The sequence below is a fragment of the Aethalodelphis obliquidens genome, unplaced genomic scaffold (genome assembly GCF_003676395.1).
Source record: "Aethalodelphis obliquidens isolate GAN/ISIS:26980383/991018 unplaced genomic scaffold, ASM367639v1 scaffold81, whole genome shotgun sequence".
Classification (NCBI taxonomy): Eukaryota; Metazoa; Chordata; class Mammalia; order Artiodactyla; family Delphinidae; genus Aethalodelphis; species Aethalodelphis obliquidens.
In genome coordinates this window covers 4,063,713-4,082,979 of record NW_020838025.1, presented here as the reverse complement: position 1 = coordinate 4,082,979, position 19,267 = coordinate 4,063,713, and the positions used below count along the sequence as shown (strand labels likewise).

At 41.0% G+C, this 19,267-nt stretch overlaps 1 protein-coding gene across 1 annotated transcript in view; it reads right to left on the bottom strand.

Annotated features, from left to right (window-relative positions):
* Positions 1 to 734: 734 nt before the first annotated feature.
* Positions 735 to 19,267, bottom strand: part of MINDY4B (MINDY family member 4B) — a 31,532-nt gene continuing 12,999 nt past the window's right edge. The window contains exons 9-10 of the mRNA XM_027092830.1: positions 3,226 to 3,406; positions 735 to 1,586 (exon numbers count right to left, since the gene is read on the bottom strand). Of these exons, the coding sequence (XP_026948631.1) occupies positions 1,444 to 1,586; positions 3,226 to 3,406 (324 nt within the window). The 3' untranslated portion in view covers positions 735 to 1,443. The remainder of the gene's footprint in view (positions 1,587 to 3,225; positions 3,407 to 19,267) is intronic.

Here is a 19,267-nt window from a genome sequence, read left to right as displayed (position 1 = left end):
TTAGAAAGGAATGTCCTTGCTGTGTGAGACAATTTTAGTGAGATCTCTTACTTGTGGCTGGGAGGTTTCTGACCGATGCACTTGCTGTGGTTCTCATTAGGCTCTAAGCTTTCCAGCAGTCCACACCAAAAGGGAGATTTGGTTAGAAATAAGGCAGTGTCTGTAAAACAAAAACAGGCTCGCACCGCAGGAAAAGCACAATATTGCTAAGACTAAGAAATATGCGGAGGGTCTGTAGGGATCCACTCACTTGTCCAATGTATTTAAAATCCCGAATGAAAGCATCCATGATAAGGATACTGTAATCGGCAATCCAAGCCATATTGGCCTTTTTCTTTTGACATAATTCATTATTCACCTTGAAGTTTCATTTTCTGTATGCTTCTCAAGTTGAAACATTATTCTTCAAGCCAAAAGAAAATGCACTTAACAAATTAATTTGGACAACGGGTGCAGACAAGTTGTTCTTTGCAAACGAACCTTTGGCTTATGACTACAAAGCCCTAATTCTATGAGTCGGTAGACCGGTGAGGTGGGTAGGAAAAAGGTCTAGATGGTCCCCATGTGCTTCTTTTAGAAAGAATGTGTGTCTTGCTCTGTGTATTTCTACAGAAAAAGTGTAAGCATTCAACAGGACAGGGAAAGATCATATTCTAAAAAGAATTGTTTTCCCCCTTGAACAGTGACATAAGAAGACGTTTTACTTTTGTATCTAATTTTATTTTGTCTAGGAATCAGACTTCTTTTTCAGTTTATCTGTTTGTCCGTCTATGTATTTATATCCAGCTTATAAAGAAACGAAGCAAACATAGCACTGATAGAAAGAATCTCTCCTTCTGTGTGCTCTCCTTGACGGCTTGAACTCCCAGCCAGTTGCAATAGCCAGCCGACCAGGAATAGACCCCACTTCAAGCCCATTTACTATTTTAATGACAAGAACTTGCTAATGCGGGCACTCAAAATGTAACCTTGGAAGGGAATGCTCTTCATACCAGGAAATCTTTGAGAAGGCTTGAGTTCTTGCCATAACTAAAAATCTGATGATGTATTACTGATAACTTCATCCCCAAATGAAAGCTAGCTCCCTGCTTCCATAATCCCCGGGGAGAATCACACCGAGAAGAGAGGAATTTGGAGAGAACGTGAAGGAAAGAGACTTCAGTTTCTCTTTTGAATAAAAATGAAGGCACCAGTCTAGGTGAGTATAGAGGACACACCTTCCAGATGCTGCAGGAAGTGGCCTGCACGTCTCCTACAGCACTGATATAGCAACTGCAGACAGTTCATAGAGGACCAAAGAAAGAACAGACTGCTCACGGCGGGCGGGGTTTGGTGGGGCTTTGGAATGAGGAATGTAGATGTGAAATGGTCTCTCCCCCAATTAGGCTTTGTATCCCAGCGGTGCTGACACTTCAGACTTCATTGCACATCCTGGCTTTCTCTTTAGTAAAGGGGAACGGTTCCATTCCAGCTGACGGTGGCCTCTCCCCACCTAGTTCTGATTGCTGCCTCCACTGGAGAAAACCGTCTTCCTGGCCTGTGTTCATCTTCATGTCGGACTCTTTCCCAGTGATGGGAATGAGTATCTGAGGGGGGAAACAGCCAGCATTTAGACCCCAGCCTACGTATAGTTTTGGAGGAAGCCAGGAAGGAAGGAAGGTAGGATGGGTGGGCAGGAGTTGGGCTCAGGAAGCTGTGTTCCTAGAACTGGGTAAGCAGAGGGGGATTCTAGTAGATGATGGTATTTAGACTCGCCCCGTACAAAACACGACCATGATAACCTGGTTTGTTGTAGAGTTTGGAAATGGAATATTGATGACATGGAATGGCATGGTCCAGCACCAGATGGGACACATAGAGCCGGGTGTAGGTCACCAGATGTTGTCAGGAAAAACAAGAAAAGAGAGAGCTTACCACTTCTCAATGCTTCTAAGAGTACCTTTGCATTTGGGGGTGAAGGGCAAAGTATTCTCATGAGTAGTCAAGAACTGAGTTCCAGGCCCAGGTTGGTCTCAAATGACATTTGAGAGGGTACTTAACATCTCTCAGCCTCATTTACTCAGTTAGAAATCATTTTTTGGCCACTTCAGTTTCCTCTGTGTAAAATAAATATCATAGTATCTACCTCAGATGACTGTTGGGAGAATTTAGTGGGATAATGTATGTAAAGTTTTCAACACAGCACCCGGAACAAAACGTTTGCCATGCATGTGAGCTAATAAAAACAAAAACAAAAAACGGCGCTTTCCTCAAAGAAGAGAGTAAAGTAGAAACAATGATATATTTTAAGGACTGTATTGTCAATGTCCCACTAAATGAAATGGGCTCATGTATATCTATATATCTATATAGATATTTCTCATAAGTAGAGAAAAAGAATTAGGAGTCACACAGATAAAGCAGTCACTAAGATACTTTTCCAAATTTAGTCATAATAATGACAAGTTGCTTAACACCAGACCTGTGATACTGAATGCAAAGAGTCAGACATCAAATCAGCAAGGCTCCGCCTATGGTGCCGAGGTACCAGATACAGCCTCCCGGTCTCATCATGGTTTTTCCCTTGTCCAAAAGGCCAATGTTTAAAGACATCTTAAGATTAGTCTTTTTTCCTCATGTGTTTAAAAAAATATGGTGGGAATTGAAGTGGATTGTGTGGTCGCCCTTGGAGCAGAACCTCTAAGGTTTGCTGGGACTGTACCTTCATTATCGTTGCTTTCCTAGTGGCTGGCTGTTAGTAGGCCTCCAAAATGCTTTTTGAACTAATCTGAACACAAATGCCCTCTCAGTTTCGTTACTATGTCCCAGGATGATTGATCATCTGATGTTTGTTCTTGGGATAGAATAGACCAGTTGGAACCCCCCTGCCCCATCCCTTTCTTTTTCTAGTTCTTTCCTTGGGCATTACATGCCTTGTGCTCACAGATAGAAGACTCCAGGGAAGACTTTTTTGGAAATCTGACTCTCAACCTTTTGTTTTTTCTCTTACCTAAAAGTTGTTGGTTCCTCTGTGCTACTTCCGGACCCCCTGCCCTTATTTAAAGCAGGTTTAGAATTTCCACGTTACAATGCTTAGGTTAGGCCCATGGGATTGATGCCTAGGTTTCATCTCAGAGATCACACTTCTACCTCTTCCTGTAGAGCTAGCATGAGCTGTGAACCGGCAGTAGCCGCATCTCTCTGAGCACGTTAAAGGTCAGGGCGCTTGGGATCTGGAATGCTCACCTACGGTAAGGTGCGCAGGCTTGTTCTGTGCGGGCTGGCCACTGTAGAAGTACAGATCAAAGAGGCGCTCCACTTTCCAGTCTGATAACAGCTGCCTGTCTGTGCTAAAAAGGACGCTGTAATTTCCGTTGATGTTGCACAGCCAAATAGGTAACTTGGGAGTCTTCAGCATGCTGCCCACCTGCAAGGGGAGAGGGGAATGCAGATGAACATAGAGATTTGGCCGCATTGTGAAAGATGCTGATATGGCATCAGGATCAAAAAGCAGCTTGGAGGCTCGGCGTTGCGCTGGGAGCTGTGCAGGGTGCAGTGTGTGAAGGAAGATTTCAAACGAAAGCTTCATCATGAATGAATTTGCATTTATGAATGGTGTGGTGGTGACGCTGCAGTTTTTCTCTGCATGGATTGTATTTTAAAACATTTTGGGGATGGGCTCACGGAGGAGGTGGAACCATCTCAGTTCAGTTTGGAAGTGAGGTGGAGAATAAATAGATAAACTGAAATAGAAATGTAGGGGTGGAACAAGAGAACGTCAAGTGGTCTTTGTTGTTGACTAGTGTATTTACGCCCGTTCCCAAGGTAGGACAGTATTTCATTCAGCAGGTGGTCATTCAGGCAGCACTAACCATTTAGAATATAGGAAAAAGAGACTATTTAGAATATGGAAGTAGTGAATATTTTGAATACAAAAAAAAGCTTCTGGGAAATAAGGGGAACACACACACCCTCACTCACACAGATATACCTATATCTGCGTGTTAACGTGTAGATCAATTGTGAAGAGGTACTTGGAGCTGAGTGTACTAGTTTAATATTACCTATAATTTTAAGTTCACTGATTTAATCAGCTTGTTATCTGTTTTTTCCAGGCAACTGTCAATTCAGCCTTGAATTTTCAAGTTAGTGCATTAGATTCACAAAAACCCCACTCTGGGAGGTGCTGTAACAAAGGGTCCTGCACACTGCAGTAGCCCCTGAGGGTATCTCGATATTATAGTGTATTTTTCTTGATGGTGTCTCCCCTATTGTTTGAAGAGGCAGGGAAGCACATTTTGTTAAATGCCATTGAAACTCATTAATGTTAAAAAAAATTTTTTTTTTCTACTTAAAGAGATAAACATGAGCTACATGGAAACCCCCATCATTTTCCCACGATGCCAGGGAGAGCTCTGGACCCTCAGCCCTGGCACGTCTTCCCATGACAAAAGGATTCAGTTCTGTTTCTTTTCTTCTCAGTCCTTCAAGTTGTCCTGTGTGCTCAGGAGCAAATTCTTTTGTGTGGGAAATCCAGCTTTCAGAAAATGGTCACGTGTTTTGTAAACCCAAGTACTAAAGGCTAATAACTTGAAATTCTGATTTCTCAATAGCTCTATTCAAATCTCTTCCTTTTTCTAGAGTTTAAATTCTTCAGTTGTGGGTGAGTGGGTGAATCAGAGGTGCTTTTGTCTTTAAGCTTTTCTCTTCAGCTACTGGAGAAAAATTATATTACTGTGTTCAAAAGAAATGACCTCAGTTTTAGTTGACAGTTGGAAAAAGGGGTGCAAACACAGCACCCCAGTCTGGATACACTCATAGTGGGTGCAGGTGGTACCACACCAGCACTGGCCCCTCTGGGCTGAGTATAACATGAGCCTCTCACACACCAAACGTGGGGCAAGTCGCCCACTGGCTACGTCGGAAATAAAACACAGAGGATGTGCCGTTGAAGCAGCCCCATGTGTTTAAGTTCCAGGAGCCGCCCCCAAGTTCCAAAGAACACTGTCGCCATTCATAGTTATAAAATAAGCTCTTTCTTTCCCAGACCTTCTTGCGATGGTGCCTCCTGTGCTAAGGTTATGTGTAATCAAAATATGATCCATATGACTTGGGATTGTTAAGGTTGGAACACATGGATCAACCAATTAGGAAACTGAGGGCTGTTTGTAATCAAAAGCCACTCCATTTGAACTTCAGGTCGATGTTCTGGCTGATTTTAAACAAACGAAATTTCCTGTAAATTATGTGTGGGTGGATGTAATAGACTGTAGGCATATATGATATTGTTTCATGGAATCTTTGTAATGTAGGCAAAATTCAACAGGCACTCAGATTCATACTCTGCAAAGGGCTGACACCACACTGTAGTGATTTTATGCAACAATGCAATGGTTTTCTTTCCTGAACTCAAAACTACTCAAGATTTTATTAAAGTAGGAGGAAAATGAAGTAGTTATAAATATAACAATCTCCAACACCCAAAGTGATCACCCAGAGACCCCACACTAAACAGGCAGAGTCCCGCTTGCCTTGAGAGATTCTGGTCAAGAGGAAAATGTCTGTCACAGCACTTTGGGTTTTAACTCTGAGGGGTGAGCCTTCGGATTACAGCTGAGAACATACCTGGTTTAAAGGGAGTCCCACAAAACCAAAACTGAGCACCTCCCAATGGAACCCAGCCAAATATCATGCCCCTTTCATTCCTCTGAGCACCATGTAATCTGTTTGACTGGAATCTTCTGTTAAGAATTTGTATTGCGAGTTCAAGATGGCGGAGTAGAAGGACGTGTGCTCACTCCCTCTTGCGAGAGCACGGGTATCACAACTAAATGCTGAACAGTCATCGACAGGAAGACACTGGAACTCAACAAAAAGATACCCCACATCCAAAGACAAAGGAGAAGCCACAGTGAGATGGTAGGAGGGGTGCAATCACAATAAAATCAAATCCCATAACTGATGGGTGGGTGACTCACAGACTGGAGAACACTTATACCACAGAAGTCCACTCACCTGAGTGAAGGTTCTGAGCCCCACGTCAGACTTCCCAACCTGGGGGTCTGGCAATGGGCAGAGGAATTCCTAGAGAATCAAACTTTGAAGACTAGCGGGATTTGATTGCAGGACTTTGACAGGACTGGGGGAAACAGAGACTCCACTCTTGGAGGGCACACACAAAGTAGTGTGTGCATTGGGACCCAAGGGAAGGAGCAGTGACCCCACAGGAGATTGAACCAGACCTATCTGCTAGTGTTGGAGGGTCTCCTGTAGAGGCGGGGGGTGGCTGTGGCTCACCACGGGACAAGGACACTGGCAGCAGCAGTTCTGGGAAGTACTCCTTGGCATGAGCCCTCCCAGAGTCTGCCATTAGCCCCACCAAAGAGCCAGGTAGGCTCCAGTGTTGGGTTGCCTCAGACCAAACAACCAACAGGGAGGGAACTGAGCCCCACCCATCAGGAAGCTTGTACAAGCCTCTTAGATAGCCTCATCACCAGAGAGAAGACAGCAGAAGAAAGAAGAACTACAATCCTGCAGTCTGTGGAACAAAAACCACATTCACAGAAAGATAGACAAGATGAAAGGCAGAGGGCTATGTACCAGATGAAGGAACAAGATAAAACCCCAGAAGAACAGCTAAATGAAGTGGAGATAGGCAACTTTCCAGGAAAAGAATTCAGAATAATGATAGTGAAGATGATCCAGAACCTCGGAAAAAGAATGGAGGCAAAGATCGAGAAGATGCAAGAAATGTTTAACAAAGACCTAGAAGAATTAAAGAACAAACACCTGGAAGAATTAAAGAACAAACAAACAGAGATAAACAATACAATAACTGAAATGAAAAATACACTAGAAGGAATCAATAGCAGAATAACTGAGGCAGAAGAACGGGTAAGTGACCTGGAAGACAGAATGGTGGAATTCACTGCTGCGGAACAGAATAAAGAAAAAAGAATGAAAAGAAATGAAGACAGCCTAAGAGACCTCTGGGACAACATTAAACACAACAACATTTGCATTATAGGGGTCCCAGAAGGAGAAGAGAGAGAGAAAGGACCCCAGAAAATATTTGAAGAGATTATAGTTGAAAACTTCCCTAACATGGGAAAGGAAATAGCCACCCAAGTCCAGGAAGTGCAGAGAGTCCCAGGCAGGATAAACCCAAGGAGAAACACGCCAAGAAACATAGTAATCAAATTGACAAAAATTAAAGACAAAGTATAATTATTGAAAGCAACAAGGGAAAAACAAAAAATAACATACAAGGGAACTCCCATAAGGTTAACAACTGATTTCTAGGCAGAAACTCTACAAGCCAGAAGGGAGTGGCATGATATACTTAAAGTGATGAAAGGGAAGAACCTACAACCAAGATTACTCTACCTGGCAAGGGTCTCATTCAGATTCGATGGAGAAATCAAAAGCTTTACAGACAAGCAAAAGCTAAGAGAATTCAGCACCACCAAACCAGCTCTACAACAAATGTTAAAGGAACTTCTTTAAGTGGGAAACGCAAGAGAAGAAAAGGACCTACAAAAACACACCCATAACAATTAAGAAAATGGTAATAGGAACATACATATCGATAATTACCTTAAACGTGAGTGGAATAAATGCTCCAACCAAAGACACAGGCTCACTGAATGGATACAAAAACAAGACCCATATATATGCTGTCTACAAGAGACCCACTTCAGACCTAGGGACACATACAGACTGAAAGTGAGGGGATGGAAAAAGATATTCCATGCAAATGGAAATCAAAAGAAAGCTGGAGTAACAATACTCGTACCAGCTAAAATAGACTTTAAAATAAAGAATGTTACAAGAGACAAGGGAGGACACTAAATAATGATTAAGGAATCAATCCAAGAAGAACATACAATTATAAATATGTATGCACCCAACTTAGGAGGCACCTCAATACGTAAGGCAACTGCTAACAGCTCTAAAATAGGAAATCGACAGTAACACAATAATAGTGGGGGACTTTAACACCTCATTTACACCAAAGGACAGATCATCCAAACAGAAAATTAATAAGGAAACACAAGTTTTAAATGACACAATAGACCAGATAGATTTAATTGATATTTATAGGACATTCCATCCAAAAACAGCAGATTATACTTTCTTCTCAAGTGTACATGGAACATTCTCCAGGATAGTTCACATCTTGGGTCACAAATCAAGCCTCGGTAAATTTAAGAAAATTGAAATCATATCAAGCATCTTTTCTGACCACAACGCTATGAGATTAGAAATCAATTACAGGGAAAAAAATGTAAAAAGCACAAATGCATGGAAGCTAAATAATACGCTACTAAATAACCAAGAGACCACTGAAGAGAGCAAAGAGGAAATCAAAAAATACCTAGAGACAAATGACAAGGAAAACACGACTATCCAAAACCTATGGGATGCAGCAAAAGCAGTTCTAAGAGGGAAGTTTATAGCTATACAAGCCTACCTCAAGAAACAAGAAAAATCTCAAATAAATAATCTAACCTTACACCTAAAGTAACTAGAGAAAGAAGAACAAACAAAACCCAAAGTTAGTAGAAGGAAAGAAATCAAAAATATCAGAGGAGAAATAAATGAAATAGAAACAAAGAAAACAGTAGCAAAGATCAATAAAACTAAAAGCTGGTTCTTTGAGAAGATAAAAAAAATTGATAAGCCATTAGCCAGACTCATCAAGAAAAAGAGGGAGAGGACTCAAATCAACAAAATTAGAAATGAAAAAGGAGAAGTAACAACTGACACAGCAGAAATACAAAGCATCCTAAGAGACTACTACAAACAACTCTATGCCAATAAAATGAACAACCTGGAAGAAATGGACAAATTCTTAGAAGGGTATAACCTTCCAAGACTGAACCAGGAAGAAATAGAAAATATGAACAGACCAATCACAAGCACTGATATTGAAATTGATTAAAAATCTTCCAACAAACAAAAGTCCAGGACCAGATGGCTTCACAGGTGAATTCTATCAAACATTTAGAGAAGAGCTAACACCCATCCTTCTCAAACTCTTCCAAAAAATTGCAGAGGAAGGAACACTCCCAAACTCATTCTATGAGGCCACCATCACCCTGATACCAAAACCAGACAAAGATGCTACGAAAAAAAGAATATTACAGACCAGTATCACTCATGAATATAGATGCAAAAATCTCAACAAAATACTAGTAAACAGAATTCAACAACACATTAAAAGGATCATACACCATGTTCAAGTGGGATTTATCCCAGGGATGCAAGGATTCTTCAATATATGCAAATCAATCAATGTGATACACCATATTAACAAATTGAAGAATAAAAACCATACAATCATCTCAATAGGTGCAGAAAAAGCTTTTGACAAAATTCAACACCCATTTATGATAAAAACTCTCCAGAAAGTGGGCATAGAGGGAACCTACCTCAACGTAATAAAGGCCATATATGACAAACCCACAGCAAACATCATTCTCAATGGTGAAAAACTGAAAACATTTCCTCTAAGATCAGGAACAAGACAAGGATGTCCACTCTAGCCATTATTATTCAGCATAGTTTTGGAAGTCCTAGCCATTGCAATCAGAGAAGAAAAAGAAATAAAAGGAATACACATTGGAAAAGAAGAAGTAAAACTGTCACTGTTTTCAGATGACATGATACTATACATAGAGAATCCTAAAGATGCCACCGGAAAACTACTAGAGCTAATCAATGAATTTGGTAAAGTTGCAGGATACAAAGTTAATGCACAGAAATCTCTTGCATTCCTATACACTAATGATGAAAAACCTGAAAGAGAAATTAAGGAAACACTACCATTTACCATTGCAACAAAAATAATAAAATACCTAGGAATAAACCTACCTAAGGAGACAAAAGACCTGTATGCAGAAAACTATAAGACACTGATGAAAGAAATTAAAAATGATACAAACAGATGGAGAGATATACCATGTTCTTAGATTAGAAGAATCAATATTGTGAAAGTGACTATACTACCCAGAGCAATCTACAGAATCAGTGCAATCCCTATCAAATTACCAATGGCATTTTTTACAGAAGTAGAACAAAAAATCTTAAAATTTGTTTGGAGACACCAAAGACCCCGAATCGGCAAAGCAGTCTTGAGGGAAAAAAAACCGAAGCTGGAGGAATCAGACTCCCTGACTTCACACTATACTACAAGTCTACAGTAATGAAGACAGTATGGTACTGGCACAAAAACAGAAATATAGATCAATGGAACAGGATAGAAAGCCCAGAGATAAGCCCACGCACCTATGATCAACTAATCTATGACAAAGGAAGCAAGGATACACAATGGAGAAAAGACAGTCTCTTCAATAAGTGGTGCTGGGAAAACTGGACAGCTACATCTAAAAGAATGAAATTAGAACACTCCCTAACACCATACACAAAAATAAACTCAAAATGGATTAGAGACCTAAATATAAGACCGGACACTATAAAACTCTTAGAGGAAAACATAGGAAGGACACTCTCTGACATAAATCACAGCAAGATCTTTTTTGATGCACTTCCTATTGTAATGGAAATAAAAACAAAAATAAACAAATGGGACCTAATGAAACTTAAAAGCCTTTGCAAAGCAAAGGAAACTACAAACAAGACAAAAAGACAACCCTCAGAATGGGAGAAAATATTTGCAAACGAATCAACGGACAAAGGATTAATCTCCAAAATTTACAAGCAGCTCATGCAGCTCAATATTAAAAAAACAAACAACCCAATCAAAAAATTGGCAGAAGACCTAAATAGACATTTCTCCAACGAAGACATACAGATGCCCAAGAGACACATGAAAAGCTGCTCAACATCACTAATTTTTAGAGAAATACACATCAAAACTACAATGCGGTATCACCTCACACCAGTTAGAATGGGCATCATCAGAAAATCTACAAGCAACAAATGCTCGAGAGGGTTTGGAGAAAAGGTAACCCTCTTGCACTGTTGGTGGAAATGTAAATTGATACAGCCACTATGGAGAAAAGTATGGAGGTTCCTTAAAAAACTAAAAATAGGGCTTCCCTGGTGGCGCAGTGGTTGAGAGTCTGCTTGCCAATGCAGGGGACACGGGTTCATGCCCCGGTCTGGGAAGATCCCACATGCAGCGGAGCGGCTGGACCCGTGAGCCATGGCCACTAAGTCTGTGCGTCCGGAGCCTGTGCTCCGCAATGGGAGAGGACACAACAGTGAGAGGCTCACGTACGGAAAACAAAAAAACAAACAAAAAACTAAAAATAGATTTACCATATGACCCAGCAATCCCACTACTGGGCATATACCCAGAGAAAACCATAATTCAAAAAGACACATGCACTCCAATGTTCATTGCAGCACTATTTACAATAGCCAGGTCATGGAAGCAGCCTAAATGCCCACCAAAAGATGAATGGTTAAAGAAGATGTGGTCCATATATACAATGGAATATTACTCAGCCATAGAAAGGAACGAAATTGGGTCATTTGTAGAGACATGGATGGATCTAGAGACTGTCATACAGAGTGAAGTCAGTCAGAAAGAGAAAAACAAATATCGTATATTAACGCATATATGTGGAACCTAGAAAAATGGTACAGATGAACCGGTTTGCAGGACAAAAATAGAGACACAGATGTAGAGAACAAACATATGGACACCAAGCGGGGAAAGTGGCAGAGGGGTGGGGTGGTGGTGTGATGAATTGGGAGTTTGGGATTGACATGTATACACTGATGTGTATAAAATGGATGACTAATAAGAACCTGCTGTATAAAAAAATAAATAAAATTAAATTAAAAAAAAAAAGAATTTGTATTGCTTTGGGGTAGACACAGTTTATCAGCCAAGCTCCCCCAAAGGAGGATTCTAAATATGTTTTATTGGTGAGATTCCACCAATGCAGAATTGGTGCGTGTTGCCTCATGTTGCCATGGTAAGAAGGAAATTAAATTGTGATACAGTGGTGCTATAAATAAAATACCTTTCTCCTTTAATTCACTCATCGAGTAATAAGCCCAGTGTGTTCAGCCTTACATGCAGCAGTCAAGCCTTCCATAACATGTATCCTTTAATGTAAAGTTATGAAGATAGGAAGAAGGACGGGACAATTCTAAGCACCAGAGGGTGAGGATGGCGTCCACGTAATGCTTTCCTATGCTGCCGTCTAGAACAATGGCTCTTACGGTATGCCTTTGCACAGCGAGCTTGATGTTGAAGTCCCAAGGCCCCCAGCCGGTGATCTGAACCAGAGAAAGGTGTTGGAAGTGTTGTGCGTTTTTCGCTGATTCCTGGTGACAATTTGTGTGCATGAGTGCTCGTGGTTGGACTCTCATCTCTGCCACCTGGAACCTGAGTTGATGTAAATTCTCTCAGTGAGTTTGCAGGGATGTTGTCGTGTTTGCGGGGCACTACCTCAGTGACTCAGTGGTAGAGAACAGTGGGTGGAGCTTCATCTGGTACTTTGAGGGTTGGCTATCTTCCTATCAGTCTCTTTAAAGGGAAAGTGTAAAAAGGGAAGAGGGTAGGACTCGGGTGGTGATGTGCTCTGCCAGGGCTGCCGGGGGAATAAATCCAGCAAGATATAAATGGCTTCAGTCCCTTCTAAAAACCAGAGTTGATTTTTCTTCTCTGTGGCAGGTGCGAAGGTAATGTAAACCTCCTAAGGCTTTCCAGATGGTGTTAGATTCCAACTGCTTTATGTTCTCACTTAGGTATTGGAACCTCACACTCAAACCTGTACCTTCAAATAGAAAAGTGACGGGAGGCTTCAAAATAGTGCCTCGTCCTGAGGGGAGCTGGCTGTGTGCTGCAGGAACCATCCGTCTGCTGGGCTCTGGGGGCCTTGCCGTGTCATCTAATGAGAGCTCCTTTTTCATTTTTTAATCTCACCCGCTGGGCTGTGACATTGGGACTGAAAGACGTGTGTTTTTGCAATCTCTGCAATTTTGTCACCAAGTAAGAAGAGATTCACTTCGGGAAGACAGATGCAGTGGTACAGGAGGGGTTTCACCTCGACAGCAGAATCTATCAGGCAGCACGTTGGTTTTCTTTTGAACTCAGAAACCTTCTTATATTAGGTTTCTATTACCAGTGCCTACATAGAATCTTCTGATTTAGAGCACCCACCCTAGGCAGGAGTCCCTAAGTACCCATAAAAGGCTTAAACCTAGATGCTTTTGGCATATTCACGTGTCCTGTGCAGAGTCACCATGCCTCAGAGCAGAAAGGGAGGGGAGTGATTGTGAGATCCTCAATCCAGTGATGCTTAAAGCATTGTCCTAGACCCACATCTGGTTCTTTTCTGAGCAAATTGTTGCTCTGCAAGAAGTTCTATGATAAAATGTTGTGAAATACTAGACATCTGTATGCACTGCAGTCAGATGGGGCTTCTGGTTAGCATGTCTCTGAGTGCCACTGAGCTTGTCCTTCTAGCGCGTAAGTGAGAGTTGTGGTCTGACAAACCACAGGTGAAGGGTAACAGGTACTTGAAAGGGTGCGTGCTACCAGTACCTGCAGTTCATGATCAACTCAAACTCACCACTGCTTTAACCTAGAAGTCAGTGGATAAAGTTCTAGATGTTGAGCACGACCGTCATGCATTCTAAAACGGAGCCATGATCTTGCCACCATCTAACTGTTGTAGTTCAGCATCACTGGACCTGTGACTGATCTCATAGATTATGTAATACAGATCTACATCTCTATGTCAGTACATTGATGTGATTGATTACGAAAGTACTTCTGATGATATAATGCCAAGGTGACATTTTGTATTTACCACTTTATCAGAAAACAAGCCAAGATGATCATGACAGGCAACGTGGCACAGTGGGCTGAAGGGGCCTTGGAATGTAGCTGGGTCTGGGGTCAGAACCCTGGCTCTGACACTTCCCTAGCTGGTGGCCTAGGGCAACTTCCTATACTTTTCTCAGTCTGGATTTTCTCATCTCTAAAATGAATGACCAAACAACAGCCAGTGTTCTTGAACTAACACTGATTATACCTTTGAGTGGAAGTGAGGAGGAAATGAAAGAAGATATCATTACCAGTGGCTTAGAGAGAGCCTGGCACACAGTACGTGCTCTACACAAGTGGCTGTTGGCACTATAATGACTAAATGAGCTTTAAAAAATACCATCTTCGGGGATGATGAGAAAATATAAAATTCTTATATCCATAAAATCATTCTATGTAAAAATTATTTTAATAATACTAGATGAGTTGTGGATTGCTCTTATCCTGGAATATAATGAGCTGCTATAGAAACTAAAAAAGCACCTTCAGATTAAATAAACCTTATATGTACACATGTGGCTGCCTAATAGTCATATATCTCAGCAGTTCAAGCAAGAATACTACCCACCAGCCTATATCTGCTCTTTAATACATTTGTTCTGAAACCAAACTTGAAGCGCACGTGAGAGACAACATAATAAACATCCTCCGGGTTTCAAGCCATTAGTGTACAATTTCAGGCAATTTTTACCGCGGGTAGGGTTCATAGGCGTCTCCCTGGGGAGAGAACACTGACTCTAAGAAGAAAGGACGAAAAGCCACATTAGTCACTTTTCGAAAAGATGGAAGCTTTGATTCCTACATGTGATTTCTATGTAGATTTAAAAGCTAACCTGGCCTGTCGCCATCCTTTGCCCTACTTCCAATCTGCGAGCGGGCCTTTGGACGGTGGTCCTGAGGTCGGGTACATTTTGCCCTCTTCCCAGCAGGAAAGCTCTTATTTATTTTTTTTACCTTAGGCCTCGGTCTCTTGATTGACTTTAAGGTCCCAACAAACATCCACTTTATTATTGGAAGATATTTTAGGCTCTGCAGGTATTTTTCTTTAGAGCATGATTTAATAGCACTATTGGTCAGAGCTGACTTGTATCAAAAGAAATGCATGGAAAATGGTAGCACTGGACGGCTGTGAATTCTTGACTCTCTGAGGCTCTCTCTCTCTCTCTCTCAATCTCTCTTTCTTGGAGCAAGGGCAGGGGTGGTGGTGGTGGGGTGCGTAGCCTTCGATATAGTTTCTTGTGTTCGAGCAGCTTAGTAGCTATTTAGCAAACACCTGTTTAATTGTAATTTAAGATAAGGTTTGAAACTTGCCCCGAAAGCCTTGCAAACGGTAAAAAGGAATAGAAAGCTGTCAACCTTTCTGATACTGATTGAAAGAAGATACTCTTTCTTGTAATTTCAGTTGAAATAGCTAGTTTTCCAATTCTGCACGCCATGGATTTAATCAGCTAAGTCTAACAAGATTTTTTTTTTTTCTGTTTTTTAGAGCAGTGATTCAGGCAGGGCAATTTTGTCCCCCAGGGGACATTTGGCAATGTCTGAAGACATTTTTCGTTGTCACACTGGGCGGGGGGCATAGTGGGTAAAAGCCAGGATGCTGCTAAACATCCCATAATGCACAGGACAGCCCGCATCACAGAGAATTATCTAGTCCAAAATATCAGTAGTGCTGAGGTTAAGCAGCCCTGTTCCAGAACAGAGGTTTCTAACCTTGGGTGCACATTAGAATCACCTGAAGACTTAAAAAAAAATTCAATGCCCAGGTGCTCTCCAGCCCAGATAAACAGAGTCATTGGGTAGGACAAGGCTATACAATTTGTCGGGTCCAGTACAAAATGAAAAAGTGGGGGCCTTTGTTGAAAAAGTGTTAAGGATGTTAAGGCAGTGACAACAGAGCATCAAACCAAGTGCAGCACCTTGTAAGTGTGGGGCTGAGTGTGAGCACACAGGTCCTACACACGTGTAGTTGACACTGTTCTGGAGGGTGACCTGGGCATTGATAGTTTTAAAAGCTCTACAAGTGGACCAAAGACTGACAGACACCTCACCAAAGAAGACAGACAGATGGCAAATAAGTATATGCAAAGATGTTCCACATCATATACTATAATAGTATCAGGGCGATGCCAAAAATACCCCAATAATTGAGATACCACTACATACCTATTAGAATGGCCGAAATCTAGAACACTGACAATACCAAATGCTGACAAGAATGTAGGGCAACAGGACATCTCATCCATTGCTGGTAGGAATGTAAAATGGCATAGCCCCTTTGGAAGGCAACTTGGTAGTTTCTTACAAAACTAAACATACCATATGATCTAGCATTTGCCCTGCTTGGTATTTACCCAAAGGAGGTGAAAATTTACATCCACACAAAAAACCTGCACATGGATGTTTATAGCAGCTTTATTCGTAATTACCAAAACTTGGAAGCAGCCAAGATACCTTTTGTAAGTGAATGGATAAATAAACCATGGTTTATCAGTGGAATAATATCTGTTCAATGAAATGTTACTCACAATATTCCAATGGAATATTATTCAGTGCTATAAAGAAATGAGATATCAAACTGAAAATACATGGAGGAAATTTAAATGCATAGTATTAAGTGAAAGAAGCCAATCTAAAAAGGCTACATACTCTATGATTCCAACTAGGTAACCTTCTGGAAAAGGCAAAACTATGAAGACAGTAAAAAGATCATTGGTGACTGGGGTTGGGGGGGACGGAGGGTTGCACAGCAGGGCACAGAGGATTTTTAGGGCGGTGAAACTACTCTGTATAATGCTATAATTGTGGATACGTGTCATTGTACCTTTGTCCAAACCCAGAGAATGTAAACACCAAGAGTGAACCCTAATGTAAACGATGGACTTTGGATGATAACGATATGTCAGTGTAGGTCCATCAGTTGTAACAAATCTACCACTCTGGTGATGGATACTGGTAATGTGGAGGCCATGCCTGTGTAGGGACAGGGGATACATGGAAATCTTTGTAAATACTTTCCACTTTGCCGTGAGCCTAAAGCTGCTTTAAAAAAATAAAGTCGCTTGAAAAAAACGAAACTCTCCAGGTGATTTCAATGTGCAGCCAGTGTCAGGATCGCTGTTATTTGGTTTTTATTGCCTATCCTTCCCATAGCACTCAGTTTATGTACGTGGTATTGGCCCATGTATAACTCCTCTTTGTATTGGACACGGAATCTCACAATCAATAGATGCTGAATGAACATGGCTGAATAAAACACTCTACTGTTATTCCTTATCATCTATTATGAAGCCTTATGTGTGGAGAGGTCATTCAGGCTTTCCAAACAGGCTTCAGCGTTCATGGTTTTGTTTGCTGTTCACATCAGTCATGTGGTTGCCGGGCAAGTGTTAGGACATTAGTCTGTGGATGAGGAAGCAGGCTCAGAGCAGGTAAGTGACTGGCCCATGTCACACTCCTGTGAGTGGCAGGGCAAGGCCTCCAGCCAAGTCTCCTGGTTCTCAGGACAGGGCTGTTCTCCACGTGTTATGGGAACCTTCTCACTTTTACACCAGGTTTCTAAAGTATGGTGCACGTGCCCCTTGGTGGCATGTGGCATGGAAGTCAGGGCACAAGGGGTGAACTTTAAAACAAAACACGTTTCCTTATTTATTTAATATGTATTAGAAAAAAATAGCATATCAAGTCCATAGTTTGTATTACTGCTGCAGAAAACGTTAGATTCAAATTGTAAAAGTGAGATGATTTAAAGGAAAATATTAAGCAAATAACAGCAGAGGTGGTGCAAAGATATAACAAAGCTTTTGAATTACCTACTTAAATGACAGAACTATGAGAAACACTTTAAATCTTTGTAGTTTAAAATGAGGATACAGTGAAATAATATTGTGAAAGAGCTTTGTAATAGTAGGCAAAGCACTAAAATTGTTGTGGTTTTTGCACCCTCACTCCTTGAAATTTGCCCCCAGTGTATCCTACCAGACTGAGTCTTGGCCTGTTACTGGGCTCTGATTGGTACAGAATGCTTTACCATGGACCTCAAGTGACCATGCATGGTTGAAAGAAAAGAAAAATACGTAAAATGAAATCTGTAAGTCCCCTATTTCTGGCTTAGTTTTCCTTGTCATTATATATATATATATATATCAAATTCTAAGATGAATTCCCAAATTGTCTGGAACAAACGATTAGGAACTTTATAATAATAACAAATCCATTCTCTGTCTAGGACATATTCAAAGTACAGTCTTCACATTCATACAGTGAAAATCTTTGTATCCATTAAATGTGATGAAAGATATATATTCATTGGCATATAAGGACGTTAGTGTTAAATGCAGGGTTCAGAGGAGTAGGATAGAACATATTTATATGAGAAAGAGAAGGAAACATTTCTGAGAGGATTGACCCTGGGTGATGGGATTGGGTTCATTTCTTTTGCTTTTAGCTTATCTGTCACTTCTCATTTTTTCTTTTTCTTTTTTTAAATTGAAGTATAGTTGATTTACAATGTTATGTTAGTTTCTGGTGTCATTTTTCTATGATGGACTAGATTTCAAACTCAGGGAATACTAGGTAAACTTTTAAGACACACTTGTACACAAAATATACTAATTCTGCGAAAGTCAGATGCTACGTTCCCAGTGCTATCAGACGTGATTTGTATGTGTTGTGAGATGCTGATTTCATGATTAACACATTGTAGCTGGAGCCAACAGTAGGAGGAAAGACAGATGAAGCTATGGATATAAAAGGACATTATAAAGTGTAAAGCCCTGTACGTTGAAAGGGATTTTGAGCTGGAACCAGGAGAGTGAAGGACAGGCTCTGAGTAATGGGGCCTCATTTGGTGCTGGTGGGCGGTGAGCCTGGGGGGCTTTGTCACCATCACATTGAATTCCATCCCAGCTAGCGTTAGGGCCGCTCCAAGGAAGTGTTGGCTTTTCATAGAATCTGCCTTGCCTTCCCTGGGTTTTGTAATGACATTTTGGTGAAAATATCACAGAAGCATCTTTGATTTGTGGTTCGGGTGGGTATACCTGCTTCCTCACTCTCTCTCCTGGTTGTTTTTACAGAACCACATCTTAACTTAATTCTCTGGCTGTGTTTTCAACAGCACAGTCTACTTTCTGGTTGTCAGAGGTTGTACATCCCCTGAGCTAGAAAGCTTTTTGAGAGGTGTTTCGTAAGTGGGATTCCCTTTTTTTTTCAGTTATTCTTTTCAAAGCTTTGAGCGATAGATAGAATATATGCATTCATGTTTGCATAATACACGGTTGGGAAGGTAACCATTCTCTGCTGACAGTATTGATTTCTGATGAGTGGGGATGACAGGAGACTTTATTTGTATATTTCAAGTATTGTTTAAAAATTATTTGCATATTACTCGTATTACCTATACTCTGTATACATAAAAATGTATAAAGTAAAATAGGAAGCAAGTAGACTTGGATATTTCCATTTAGTCGCTGAAAAATC